General features: G+C 47.6%; 1 protein-coding gene across 1 annotated transcript in view; it reads left to right on the top strand.

Moving 5' to 3' along the window:
- Positions 1-14,785, top strand: part of prkd3 (protein kinase D3) — a 43,666-nt gene that overhangs the window by 14,595 nt on the left and 14,286 nt on the right. The window contains exons 2-3 of the mRNA XM_071540310.1: positions 4,512-4,650; positions 14,515-14,646. Of these exons, the coding sequence (XP_071396411.1) occupies positions 4,512-4,650; positions 14,515-14,646 (271 nt within the window). The remainder of the gene's footprint in view (positions 1-4,511; positions 4,651-14,514; positions 14,647-14,785) is intronic.

Here is a 14,785-nt window from a genome sequence, read left to right as displayed (position 1 = left end):
CTAGACAAAGCATCTTTATGTCTCCGGGCCAAATGGCACACTTGGTTATTCAAACCAGACCATTTTTTCCAAGTCTGTTTTGAGGTAATTTGTTTTTGGCTCCCAATGAAATAGGGCCATATTTCAGATCTGTCCCGCTCCCCCGGCCCCCCGCTCCCCCCTCCATCTCCCCTCTTCTCTCCTGCCTCTCGCTCTCTTTCCTTATAACAGGATTTAGCATATCAATGGCGGATTAGTCCGTTTAACAAAAGCTTACTACCGCAAAGCCCCTTTCCACTCGTCTTTCCAGCCTGACTTGCGGACCTCACACACAGCTCCGCCGTGCCGGGGTCTTTGGAGTGTGTGTGTGGTCGCGGCTGCTCGGCTGAATGGATTTGAGCGGCTCGGCCCCTGCGTTTGAAGATGACAAAAGACATGCTTAGTCACTACGGGCTTCGGAGATGTATGCAGTAGCATGTGTGGGTGACGATGGTGTGTGGAGGGAGTGTATCTATACGGGAGAGCGGTGTGTGTGTGTGGGGGGGGGGACTATTTGTGCGAATGCAGTGATTTTTGCTTGATGCATGCATGTGACCTAGCGCTAGCCTTCATTTATGCGATTATTTGTATCATCTTAATGTCCTAAACCTACCAGTCTATTGTTCCTGTACTTCTGGCTTCCTCTTGCTTTAATGAGGCATGGAAAAAAGTAGTGGCCTCTGCCCTCCCAACCTGTTACATGCTGGCCTGCAGATGCTCCTGCACTGGAATGGGACCCATTCTGTACAGTGGAAATTGTTTTAGGGGCTACCAATAGGACGTGACGCCAGCTGGCTAGATCTGGGCATTGAGCAGGATTTGTGCGTGCACGTCCGTGTCCGTGTGTGTGTGACTATGTGAATTTGTGCGTGTCCACCCACGGGTCTGAGAGCAGGCGTGTCAGGCGGGTGGAGGAAAACCTTGCGGTGACACTGCAGCCGACTCAGGAAGGATGCCCCCCTGCCTGCGGTGGTGATGGTTCGAGCCATATAGCATTAATCACTTCAAAGGGTGACAGGGTTTAGGATGTGTGCATGTCAGAGGGAGGGAGGGGAGTTGGAAATGTTCCATCATACAGGCACGTGCCTTGTGTTCACTTCAGAGCTACAGCAACACATAGATTTTCCTCACAAACTGTCTCCCTGTAACTTCATTTAGTATGTTAATAGATTCTCAAGTGTGTATATTCAATAGTTTGGTTAGTTAGTCTGAGAAATAGCATACAGCAGGGGTTAAATTGCCACATGGATGATGTTAGGGTCTTGTGGGAGTTGTCATAAGATAAGGAGGGACAAGGCTGTCCCTATATGGGGAGCTGTCATCACCCTAACACACCCCCTTTCGGCACAAACACACACAAACACGCCACTGGCCCTTAGCGCTTGTGAAGGTCTCTATCTCTAGTCTCCATCACTCCTTGCTCCACAGTCTTATCAACTCATCAGTACCATGGTGGTTAGGAGGGACCCCTAACAGTGGTGTCATTGTGTATGTGTGTGATTATGTGTCTCCATTTCCATTTTCAATACTTGACATTCCACATCACTGTATCACCAGAGGAAGTCAGATTCCTGCACTAGAAGAGTAAAGTTAATTCTAAAGGTTTATTTGAGACAGGAATGTATGGGAGAGAGAGAGAGAGGAGGACATGCAGCAAATGACTGGAGGCCGGATTCGAACCCGGGTCCCGCTGCGGGAGGGACTGAGCCTTATGTGGTACACGCTCTACTTGGTGATCCACCGGGGAGCCCCAGAGTAAAGTTAATTCAGATTTTATATCGATGGTACCAGTACTTTTCCACTAGTTTTACACATGAAGCTATCATGGGTCCAGTGCTAATTGTTTGTATATTTACAGTAATAATCTGCAACATTTTCACATAAATGAACCGCTGATTGATTGTGACACAGCAGTTTATGAAAGCTTTTACTTTTGTTGTTTTAAACACCCGGTGTCTGGTAGCTCTTTCCCAGGAAAAATCTTCTGGCGCACATGAAGTGATATGTTTGCGGCAGCAACAACACTGGTTTGTTCGGAATAGATAGAAGATGAACTGGGTAGCTAGTAGGGATGAGACGATATATGGAGATTAAATATATCGCAATACAAATATGTGACAATACGTATCGTGGGGCAGAAAAATGAATCGCAATATTAGCTGCATTTTATTCTGCTGTAGTAATCACAGATGAGATGGCTTGCCCGTCACAATTTCACAAGCTCTCCATCCAGATTATATTTTTTGCACTTTGTAATGACATTTTTAAATTGTAATTTACATTCTAGCAAGCCAATGCCATCGCTAGAAAGATTTGTGGCTCAGCAATGAACATAATTCTGCACAGTCATACTTTGTTGTCATGAATCCCATATCTCGTATCAAATGGTATCATAAGATAAACATATCGTCCCATCCCTAATAGCTAGCATGAGCAGCGATAGCCACCATGGCTGAACAGACAGAAAAGTGCGCCACCTTTTCTGTGCAGAAATATGTCTTTGCCTTTGCATAGTTCATCCTCCTGCCTTTGTTCTCTTAGCCGAGAAGACATGAGGTGTTGAGTCAGGTGATAGACCCATGTTTCCCCCCAGCCCTCCTGTTTGTGTGTGTGTGGGGGGTGTGTGTGGGGGTGGGGTGAGTCTGTCTGTCTGTCTCTGTATCTGTATGTCTTGGCAGTCGAGAGGCTCCAGGTGTCTTATGTGTCCTGTGCCCAGACGCGGTGCCAAGCCCCGGCGCTCCCGGGCCGCGGCGGCATTGTTCTGCGCGGCCCATTGTGCGTGACCCAGGTTCAGGGGGAAACAGCTGGTGGATCCTCCGCACCAGTCTGCTTGGCACTGATGCTGGGGCTCATGCCACAGTCTAAAACTCACAGCGTCCCGTGCCCTGCGCTTTGATGCCTGACACGCAGCATAGCTCCCAACATCCATCTTTCTGTTCACCCTGCGCTCAAGCTTTCACAAGCGGTGTTGTGCGGCGGAGGATGAGAACAGGCTTTCCCTTGGCTGCTGGTCTCGCTTTCTGGGAAACAGGCTTCTTCCGTGAGCTTAGGAAGATGTGAGGGGAGAGGAGAGGTGAGTGCCAAACAGATATTTGGTGTGTTTGTACTACCTAGTGGGTTGAAATGGCCTGGCGTGACCTTTCCCCGGCATGACCTGTCCTTTTGAAAGCGGAAAGAAAAGCTGGCTTGTGATTGCGGGGCAGCAGAGCCATGGCACTGCAGCAAATCCCCATTGATTTTAAAGTATGTATGTCCATATATGTACGTGTATGTGTGTGCGTGCATGCATATATTTTTTTCTTGCGCAACCCTTCCCTTCTGACACCAACACTGGCTTCCAAGAGGCCATGAGCAGCCCTCAGTACAGGAAGTGACTCAGTATTGACTGGCGCTCCGCTTCCTGTGCGCTGATTCTCCTCTAACTCCTCTCAGGATGTTTACCTCCCCTCCTTCTCCTCCTCCTGCTCCTCCTCCCAGCCCCCCCCCCACCCCCCTATCCCTCCCCCACCCTCCTCTCTCCCTCCCCCACCCTCCTCTGCCTCCCCTACTTTGGGCCATGTGACCTCACCTCTGCCCCCGGCCTGTCCTGGCCTGGTTTGGCCCGGTTTGACCATGCATTAAGTGCTGACATCACCAGCTACTGGACAGTGATGTTTAAATGACTGCAGAAGTTTTCATGTCCAAATTCCAATGTGTTTTTGCTCCGTACCTCCACACTGAGTTGGGGGTATTCATCATCTAGAATCTAGATGATTTTCCTCTGTGTACATTGCTAAAAACTTGAATCCTCAGCTGTATACGACCAATAATATTTGGAATAGTTTATCATAATGAATTTCTTGTTTAATTTCTGGTTTTGGATCAAGATAATACTGTATTATTGAAAACAACCTGCAATACAACTTTGTCTTTGTCTGTTTTTTCTTAACCACTGACCTAGTTTTTGGCTCTCTGACTTGATGAAACCAATTGTGGTCCGCTAATTTTGATTGCGTCAGGGGAAACAGGTATCAGTCTCCATTGAAGGGGCCTTTTAGTGGTATTTCCTCTACTTTATTCTGTGGATTCCTCTGAGGGGAGGCAGAGAGGTCTGAATGTGAGCTCTTTTCCTGAGCCACTGGGTTCAGAATACTCCATTCTCCATACCGATGGTGACGTAAACCGCTGGAAATGGCTGTTAATGAGGATATGATTGTATATGTGTGTGTGTGTGTGTGTGTGGGAGGTGTACTGCAGGGTGGGTTGGTGCTGTAAGAGTCTGTCTTTGTCGTTGAAACATCGGGGTGAATGCAGATCAAACAGATGGGTCCATCTGTCTTTATCTTTCTCATTCTCTGTCTCTCGCTCTGTCTGTCTCATATATCGCTTCTGTGTCAGATCTGGACTCACTGCGGCGCGGGGCTTGTCTAGACATTATTTTGTATCTTAGTATTTGCTTCTCATCATTTACCATGCTCAGAACTTTATTTTTTTGTGTCCTCCCCTCTCTGCAGTTCCCAGAGTGTGGCTTCTTTGGCATGTATGACAAGATCCTGCTGTTCCGCCATGACTTGAATGATGAGAACATCCTGCAGAGGCTGACCTCGGCAGAAGACATCCATGAAGGAGACCTCATTGAGGTGGTGCTCTCTGGTACGTAGGCTACAGTGTAACTATGGACTGGTGCAGAGCATCTCTTTGTGTTGATTGTGTAATGTTTATAGCAAACTTTGAACTCCTTTTTTGCTCCGGGATCTCCGAGTTAAAGGACATTAGTTAAAACATGAAAAAAGAAGTATCTAAGTGAATTGGTGTTCCTGTTACTTCACATTTTTGTGAAGAAAAAAAAAGCATTCAACAGACCTTTACGAACACAGAACTGTAGTTCTTGGCAAGTACAATAGTATGGAATGAACAAGATTTTAATCATCCAGTCACTGAGATTGTGCCTCCCAATGTGAATGTCTTAGAAACCATTTTGGGCTTTCGTTTTGTGTCTCTGTTTTTTATATTTAAAATAGATATCAAAACAATTAATGTGATCTCAGTTGGTAGAGATTTAGGGAGGCATTTACTAAATGTTTGTGGTGACAATAATGCAGTTGTGTGCGTAAAAAGTGGCTATTCTGATCTACTGACCAGTGCACACAAGCATTTTGCACATGGAAATGAGGCACCTGGCAGGAGACTTTTAGTACGTTTGACCCAATTAATATGTATTTTGAGGAGTGGCAATAGTAGGGTGCAAAAACAGAGGAGGAGATTATTGAAATGGATCACTCCCATCGATTCACTAAACCAAAATGTGCATGATTGTGTGTGGCATTTAACAACAGGCAGAGAGGAAGACAAATAAGAGAGAGGGTGTCCCATTTGAGAATTACTCTCTTTCAAATGTCAGAGAGCGACATTGAAAGAAATTATAGATTGACAAGTCATATTTAATATTATCATTAATAATAATAATGACATTGACTAAACTTGTGTCAACAGTACATCATACAGTGGGGAATCACAGTGCTCTCTGTTAAAATGGTTTGCCATACATGTTCTATCTGGTAGACGTCCGCCTCCGGTATTCTAATTGGAAAATTGCGACTCAATTTGCATAAGTGGTCTTAATAAATTGGGCGCTAAACGGGAGAAAGGTGCACTTGTTACATTTTTAGCCAATTCAAAGTAGTAATCCTATGCAAGCTCGACTTTCCCATTGTTTTCACTCGACACTCGACTCATTCACTTGCTTTTTTATTGATTCTTTATTGTTTCCAACACCACAGGCAAAGTTTCCGTCAGCTTGTTCACCTTTGTAGCGATGACACAGGTGCCTGGTTTCCTGTGCCATTTCCTGCATTGAATGATTCAGCTTCCTGTGCAGCGCTGAGACCAACACATGGCTTAGAATATCTGTTCTGGTCTAATCTGTTCTTCTGCTCCATCTGTCTCCACTGGGAAGCACCTGACACCACCTGCGCTGAATATCTCCCTCTCCCTCTGGGGGCGAGAGTATTGTTTGGAGGGATTTAGGAGGGGGATGATTATATAGGTTCAGGATCTGAGGGTGCTTCAGGCATCGGGGCTGAGGAATGTAGACTAAAGACTGGAGAACTTCCTTCTTTTTGTTTCTCACTGTCTGTGTTTGTCTTGTGCTCTCATTTGTGTCTGTCAGTCTTTGTTGCTCTCTCTCTTTCTCTCCCTGTTTTCTCTCTCTCTAATCCCCCCTACCCTAACAAATCTGTCAACAGGTGTAAGCCCCGCCAGCACACATGAAGATATAGCATGCAATAGTCTGAGTTATACCTGAAAAAACTGTCAGAGAAAAGTAGGATCTTGGACTTGTGCAGCACTATCGCTAGTCCTTATCTAACCCTCGCAGACTTGGCTTCCCTCATGAGAGGGGCTTTGTGTGTCAGACATTTCAGCTACGTTTGAGACAACACAAGCTGAGAAATCCACTTTCCCAAGCCTTTCATTTGGTTCAGAGAAAATATGAACCTTTTCCGTCCCACAATTTGTCTCCTGTCATCTTCTGTCCATTTTTCCCTAACCAACCTGTTGTTGCGTTCTGCGGCTGTGGGAGAGAAACAGTCTGAGTATCTCCCTCGCTGCGAGAGGGAGGCAAGAGTGGCTTTTTCTTGGCTCTGGGCTCAAAGACGAGGGCTTGTTTTTCCTGCAGTAAGTGATTGTAGTGGACCCACGGAGTGTAAACACGCTCTGATGTGCGGGGCGGCCCTGGATACAGAGTGGACACTGCGCAGGCCATCTCGGCCCATGAGATTTGAGGTTCGGCCTGACCAACTGTCCCTTTGTTCTGTTTTTCGCTCCCTTTCCCACCCATTTTCACAAGGTCCTTGTTTGACACAACTCGCAGCGTGAAATTAATATTTTACAATGCCTTCTGTTTGCCATAGATATGGCAAACTTGTTTTTGTCAGATGGAAACTTGTGGCCTCCAAATGGAAACTTGGTGCCTCAAAGCAAACAGATAGCACATTCATTTGAGCCTCTCTGCTCGTGAGAAGTGCTGTGAAAAACAACGCACTGAGTTGATGTTCGGCGTTGTTTGATGCTAATTAGCCCGACAACCATTATATAAAGCTGCGACTGCTAAAAGGCAGCCAGTTGTTTTGCAGACGTGTGTGAAAAGGCTCATGAATGCCGCCTTTCATGTGCCAGGGAGCTATGCTCGCCCCCATGGCATGTGACTTGCTTGAGTTCTTTCTCCGCTTTGAAGTCGAACCCAAACTGCACCCTTCACCCAATAGCCATCATATTTCTCTGGAATGGAAAAATATGTGGCCCAAGTCTCCTCAGATGATCATTTCTTTTATTGGAAGTTGTGTATGAATATGAATTCCTCAGAAAATTGCACCACAGTGTCTCATGTGACATGACAAGGGTGGAAGATGTTCTCTTTCTAACTCCGTTCGGTATCTCAGCCTATAGCAGAGCGCTCTCTAGCGATCAAACCATGGAAGCTCAAATGACACCCCGTGTGTCAAAGACAGACCAATCACAGCAGTGACAGGAGAGCCCACCTCTCCCCTTATAAATCACTGCAGTCCACAGGAACGACATTCTCGCTTTCTTCCCCGTGATTATCACAACCAGCTCACCTCAGCGCGACCAGATCTGTTCCCTGCTAAACTGTTCATAGACGAGCCGTCAAGGACATCGTTGCCGAGTGCAGGACTACGGCTCTGCTGTCGGTACCACTGAGTATTTTTTCGTTGAGAAAATTATTTTTTTCATTAAGAAAATAATATTTTTTGTTAAGAAAAAGTCTTTCCAGTGTGTCTTTCTAGTCTGCTCTTGCCTGGATAGCCTTTAAGCTAACGCGTTACGGCGATTGGCTAGCTTGGCAGCTTTACACCTGCTAGCTTGCACTTGGCTATTCTAACCAGAAAAGCTTCCGTCAAGGCGGCTTTTCAAGCCCATTCGATTTTTCCATACCATGGCTTCCACCTCGGCAGCCACGGATTCGAGTGACAAGAGCAGGGAGTCAGCATCCCGCCTTGCCCGACGGCATGTGGATCCTGCATTTCGGGCAAGGACCCCCACTCCCTCTGCATTGTATGCATGGAGACTGGCCATGCCAAAAACTCCCTTGCTAACCCCGAGTCTTGTCTGCAATGCTGCAGCATGCCGGCGAAAATCCTGGAGAGGAGACTAAGTGTTGCCGCCTCCTCTAATGGTGATCCCCCTCTCACCGCCTCTCAACCAGTGGCAACAGAGTCGGCTAAAAAGCCTTCAGCTCAAAGCTGGGCCGACATTATGGATACGTCTGACTTGCCTATGGAGGACAACGTGGAGAGGGGAATGGTTGACGATGATGACGATGCTGCCTCAGATCTTCTTGCTGAGGATCCTGAGGATGACGAGGAGGACGCCATCCTCCCGCCCCAGCCATCTAGGCCCCCCAGATCTCAGGGTGGGACGGCTCCTACTCTCTCACCCGACGTCAACCTATATGATGTGTGCAAGCCTGCGTCAGGGAGATGAAGCGCTACTGGGATAAGCCTTTTAGACGCAGAGTGCCCGTCAAGGGTTTTTCAGGGCAGGATATTCAAGGCATGGATGAGTTGGGGTTCTCCGGCCAAAAAATATATAAATCCTCTGCTCAGGCTGTGAGGGCGCTTAATGTAGTTACCCTCCTGTCTGCCTACCACGCTGAGCTGCTGGTAGATATGGGCCAGCAGCTGGACTCAGGCACTGCTAACCCGGCTGTGTGGGAGGAGATCTGTGTCACAACTGATCTCTAGGGGGGCCGACCAGGGCTGCGGCCGCTCCATGGGCCTGGCTGTGGCAGGGGAAAGGTTGTTGTTGCTGAACCAGTCCAGCCTGGCAGATAAGGAAAAGCAGGACATTATGGACTCAGAGTTTGACCCGTCCAAAGGCCTGTTTGGTCCCACTACCGCCTCAATGAGGCAAGCCTGTGACCTCAGGAAGGAGGGAGAGGCATTTAACCTCTGTCTCCCCCGCAGACCTGCTCCTCGCCCGCCACAACCCCCTCGCCAGGGCTTTGCGGCTGCTGCCAGGGGGCGCCAGTCCAACCCCCGGCACATCAGGCCCCCAGCAGAGGAGCGGGCAGAGAATCCTCCTCCTCAGGTGAAAAACCCCCGCCCTAAGCCATGAGGCAAACAATCCTTCACCACCGCTGCTGCGAATAACCACCCTTCCAACCCCTCTGACGGGAAGAAGAGGCAGGCCACCTAGGGATTTTCCTTACCAACTGGAGGGGAATATGTATCCGCACCACAAGGTTCCTGTTCCTTTCCCCCCTGGGACAGACCCACCGCCCCTCCCTCCGCCTGCAAAACGGAGAAGAGGGCCCAATGTTTCAAACTGTCCTGAAAACTGCTGTGTGGCGGCCCACTGTGTTCTCCTGACCCACAGCTGTTCCGTCACCGTTGCAGCCCCCTCTTCTCAAAAAGAGGGTGCCATAACTCCTCTCGCCAGCCGAGTGGAGAGGTGGCAGGCATTCGCTGTCCACCCCTGGGTGCTGAATACAGTAGTGAGGGGGTACAGACTGCAGTTTGCCGATCAGCCACCAAAATTCAACGGCATTTTGGTTTCTACAGCAAGAGTGGATTCGGCTCAAGTTTTAGAGGACGAAATCTCCTTTCTACTGAGCAAGGGAGCAATCAGAATTCTCCCGGGAAAAAAAACCCAAGAGGGTTTCTATTCCCGGTATTTCACGGTTCCAAAAAGGGGAGGGGGGTTGCGCCCCATTCTAGATCTATGTGTCCTTGCAATAGTTATCTCAGAAAGTACAAGTTCAGGATGCTGACTCTCACGGTGTTGTCTCGTGCCATACGTCCAGGCAACTGGTTTACATCAATCGATCTCCAGGACGCTTATTTTCACATTCATATTTATCCTGCTCACAGGAAATTTCTCAAGTTTGCCTATCAGGGCGTAGCCACGAGTACATGACATTCCCATTCGGGCTCTCACTAGCTCCAAGAGTGTTTACAAAATGTGTGGAAGCAGCTCTGAACCCTTTGAGGGATTCAGGGCTAAGAATCCACTTCACACTCAGAAACACTGTCGGCGCGAGATTCAGCCACTCTGATAGCCCATCTCACGGATTTGGGTTTCAGGATAAACTATGCAATGAGCTGCCTGGTACCAAAATCAAAAAACGTCTCAAAACCCATTTTTACCGACTTGCCTTCCCTGTACAGGGGCTGTAATTTATCTTTTTGTATATTGCTGTATATGTATGTTGCTTATTTTTCTGTATTGTATTTTTGTATTTCTGTATCCTGTGAAGCACTTTGTAACTTTGTTTTAAAAAGGTGCTATATAAATAAAATCTTACTTACTTACTTACTTACCGACACAGCGTATAGAGTACCTAGGCATCACAATAGACTCTCTCTCCTTCCGAGCCACTCTGACAGACAGACTGATGGAGAAGTTTTATCAGTCCCTGACGCTTTTTGGCGAGGGGCGCATGGTCCCATTCAGGATGTGTCTCAGCCTGTTGGGTCTAATGGCCTCGCTACTGGCGGTGGTTCCATTAGGTCTGCTAAGAATGAGAGATTTTCAGCGATGGGTGGCCTCCTTGCGCCTGTGTCCCCGACGTCACCGCTCCCGCCCTGTTACGGTGACAGCAGACTGCCTCACCACTCTCAGCCAGTGGCGAGAGCCGGCTCTGCTCAGACTGGGTGCACCGCTGGGAGCGGTGTCACAGAGGAGAGTGGTCACAACAGATTCAAGTCTAACCAGCTGGGCCCACATCAATTACTTGATTACTCCTGGCGGTGTTTCTAGCCCTGAAACATTTCCTGCCTTTTCTCCAGGGTTGTCACGTTCTAATAAGAAGCAACAATTCCACGACAGTGGCTTACATCAACTGTCAGGGAGGGACCCGCTCCCTACGGTTGTACAAGTTGGCACACAGCCTAATAATGTGGGGCAGTGTACATCTCTTGTCTCTGTGCGCGACGTAAGTCCCGGGCAGGATGAATACAGGAGCAGACCTCCTTTCAAGGGGGAATCCCGTTTACGGAGAATGGGTTCTCAATCATCAGGTGGTAAGACAGATATGGCAGAGATATGGCCAGGCTGTCGCAGATCTCTTCGCATCGTGGGCAAACGGCCAGTGTCCTCTGTTCTTCTCACTGGCATGCGACGATGCACCATTGGGTGTGGATGCGCTGGCTCACCCATGGCCAAACGCGCTACTTTACGCGTCCCCCCCCCTCAGTCTGATATCCCCTACTTTAGCGAGAGTGAGGGAGCACGGTCTGACCCTGATTATGATCACTCCACAATGGCCAGGGAAACACTGGCTGGCGAAGATAATCCAACTTCTCTCAGCCCAGCCGTCGCCACTCCCGTTATGCAGGGACCTGCTGTCACAGGCGAACGGGGAGATCTTTCATCCTCATCCGGAGTGCATGGCCCTTTGGGCCTGGCCCGTGTGAGGCTGAATTTAACTGCTGTTGGTCTTCTAGTGGAGACCATTCAAGGCGCCAGGGTGTTCTGTGTCAGAAGTGTTGGGCTTCTTGCAGGACTTACTGGATAAGGGGAGAGCTTTCTCTACCATCAAGGTCTACCTTACCGCTATCTCTGCTTTGCCATGTCGCTTTTAGGTGAGATACTCTTGGCCAGCACCCGCTGGTGTGCCGCTTTATGAAGGGAGCGCGCCGGAGTCTCCTTGTTTCCAAACCCCTTTTCCCATCCTGGGATCTTTCTGTAGTGCTCGATGCTCTGTCTCAGCAGCCTTTCGAGCCATTAAGCGTCATTGATATGAAATTATTGTCTTTTAAGACTGCATTGCTCTTGGCTTTATCCTCAGCAAAGCGGGTGGGTGAAATACAGGCTCTCTCTGTTCATTCTTCCTGTATGCAATTCGCCCCAGGTTTTAATAAGGTGTGCCTTATACCTAACCCTGCGTTTGTGCCCAAAGTGATAAGCCCCTCTTTCCACTGTGCTCCTATTGAATAGGTGGCTTTTCATCCCCCGACTTTCTCTTCCCCCGAGGAGCAGAGGCTAAACTCCCTCTGCCCGGTGCGTGCTTTACGCACGTATGTGGAAAGGACGAGAGATTTTAGGGGAGCTGACCAGCTATTCGTGCCTTGGGCTTTACCGCACAGGGGTAAACCTGTTTCACGGCAGCAGCTATCCCACTGGATAGTGGATGCTATCCGACTGGCATATGAGAGCAGGGGCTTACAGGCTCCGGGTTTGAGAGCCCATTCCATTCGGGGCATGGCCACCTCTTTGGCCCTGTTCAGAGGGGTTTCTGTTAAGGACATTTGTGCGGTGGCAAGTTTGGCTTCGCCACATACATTTGTCAGATTTTATAGACTGGATGTCACAGTGCCCTCACTGGCTCATTCTGTTCTCCAGGTGGGCGCTGTCTGATTTACACCTTGTATTATTCACTGTCTGTTGAAGATGGAGGATCAGCTTCAGAGAGCTTCAGAGAGAATTCGGGAGTTGTATATATCTCCTATAGGCTGAGATACCGAATGGAGTTAGAAAGAGAACGTTAGGTTACTTCCCGTAACCCTGGTTCTCTGATAACATAGTGTGGTATCTCAGCACACTCCCCTCCTTGCCATGAGCGAGGAAGATGCACGCCTGAGAATGTAGTTCCTGTGGACTGCAGTGATTTATAAGGGGAGAGGTGGGCTCTCCTGTCACTGCTGTGATTGGTCTGTCTTTGACAGACGGGGTGTCATTTGAGCTTCCGTGGTTCGATCGCTAGAGAGCGCTCTCTTATAGGTTGAGATACCTCACTACGTTATCAGAGAACCAGGGTTACGGGAAGTAACCTAACATTTTTGGGATGCAAGGCATTCTAATGAGAGAATCCATCCATGTACTAGGCTGTCTGTGATGATAAAAATATAACATTGGTTGTGTTCATTTGACTGGCTATAAATGCAATTAAGTCGGTTTATCTAATGTGATAAATAATAAATTCATGGATGTTATGTGGGAATTGAAGCACACCTTTGAAAATGCTTGTCGTATCAACCTGTATGATTGTCTTGTGTGCTTTCTCTTCAGTGAATATGCAATTATTGAGCTAACAGCTAACAATGCAATTATTGATCTAACAACTTTGCTTCTGTGTGTTCAGCCTTTGGTAATGTATCAGTCTTTTGGCAAACTACAAGACCAGTTGGGTTTGGTGCGACTGGCTCTCTATTGCCTGTGAGCCCTTCTGTGATATCTAAAGGTTTTTTTCTGGGGCGCCCCAGTGGCTCACCGAGTAGAGCGCGTTCCACATAAGGTTCAGCCCACGGTCATTTGCTGCATGTCCTCCCCTCTCTCTCTCCCATACCTTCCTGTCTCTCTCTCACTATCTCTGTCAAATAAAGCATACAATGCCTAAAAAAGAAGTCTTTAAAGGCTTTTTTCTCCCTTTCATCAAATCTTCAATCGTTTTCTCTCGTAAAGAATGTTGTTTTCTCTGTGCTGAGCATGTGGGGACTCTCAGCAAAGAAAATCTTGTTTTGTTATTGGACAGATGTCATATTTGTTGTTCGAGTCTGCGTCTCGTCACAGCAACAGCAGCTGAGAATGTCCTTAGTTCAGCCTTAGAGAAAACGAGTTGAATCACCTCACAGGAAAGGAATAAACACACACACACAGACACACACTCACACACACACACAGACTATGACATCACCATCATCACCGCACAGGACTTCCAGCTAAACCCGAGTGTAAAAGTTAACCATTCCCTTGTTGGTCAGCCTTCAAACTGCGACCACATAAATGATTGCACAGGGACGGTGAGAAACACATACACACTTGCTCTTAGGACTGGACTGGGTTGTATCCCAGATAGGTTTGGTAGCAATCACCTCCATCTCTTACTCATCCTCACATCTTTGATGAGTCACAACCATGATGGACCAACTCTCCGTTCCAACAATGAGCTCAGTGTGTCTGCTTGACACAAAACAGCAGATGGAGGGAAAGAGAGAGAGGAGAGAGAGACAGAGATGCACAATTCTACAGGATTTAATTCATATTTTTCTATTTTCAAAGCTGATATATTACAGTCAAAATCATAGTGCCTTATGGGTATACCCTATCTCTCTGATACGAGGGATGATGATATCGAAGTCTTTATCACTGTAGATGATGCCCTCTACTGAAACTGTAAAGCTATAGCACTCATGAAGGGGGAAATGTGTTTGTACTGGAGCACTTCCAGAGAGGGTCCTCCTCTCAGTTTATCTGATTATATCATATCATCATTAATATTTCATTTCCCCACACAAGCACACATACAGTGAGATTGCAAATTGCCTACCATATTGATTTGATATATGACAAACTTTGTATAAAACCTCTTCATTTTTGCACAATTACCAAATATCTGTGCTAAATGGCTGCTCTGTTCTTGTCTTTTTGTCACGGTTTCATTTATCTGTTCTCATCATTTTTTCCCCTTCTGATCCCTCAGTTTTCTTTGCCACGCTGTTTCCATATTTGCTTTGCTTTTGCCAACTTTTGGTTATATCAGTTGTGTGTTGTTTCTAGCTCTTGCCACGGTTGAAGACTTCCAGATCCGACCCCATGCCCTCTATGTCCACTCCTACAAGGCCCCCACCTTCTGTGACTACTGTGGGGAGATGCTATGGGGTCTTGTCCGGCAGGGGCTCAAATGTGAAGGTGAGAGCACACACACACACACACACACACACACACAAACACACACACAAACACACACAGTCACTCACACAATCAAATGACCCCTGTTTCTCAAGGGATTAAATAGACTTATGTTTGGTAGATTTGTATCAGATCAGTT

This window comes from Centroberyx affinis, unplaced genomic scaffold (assembly GCF_046629955.1).
Source record: "Centroberyx affinis isolate AG114_WGS23_722 - 3 ecotype Tasmania unplaced genomic scaffold, CSIRO-AGI_Caff_v1 ptg003606l_1, whole genome shotgun sequence".
Lineage (NCBI taxonomy): Eukaryota > Metazoa > Chordata > Actinopteri > Beryciformes > Berycidae > Centroberyx > Centroberyx affinis.
This window is presented reverse-complemented; position numbering and strand designations above follow the sequence as displayed.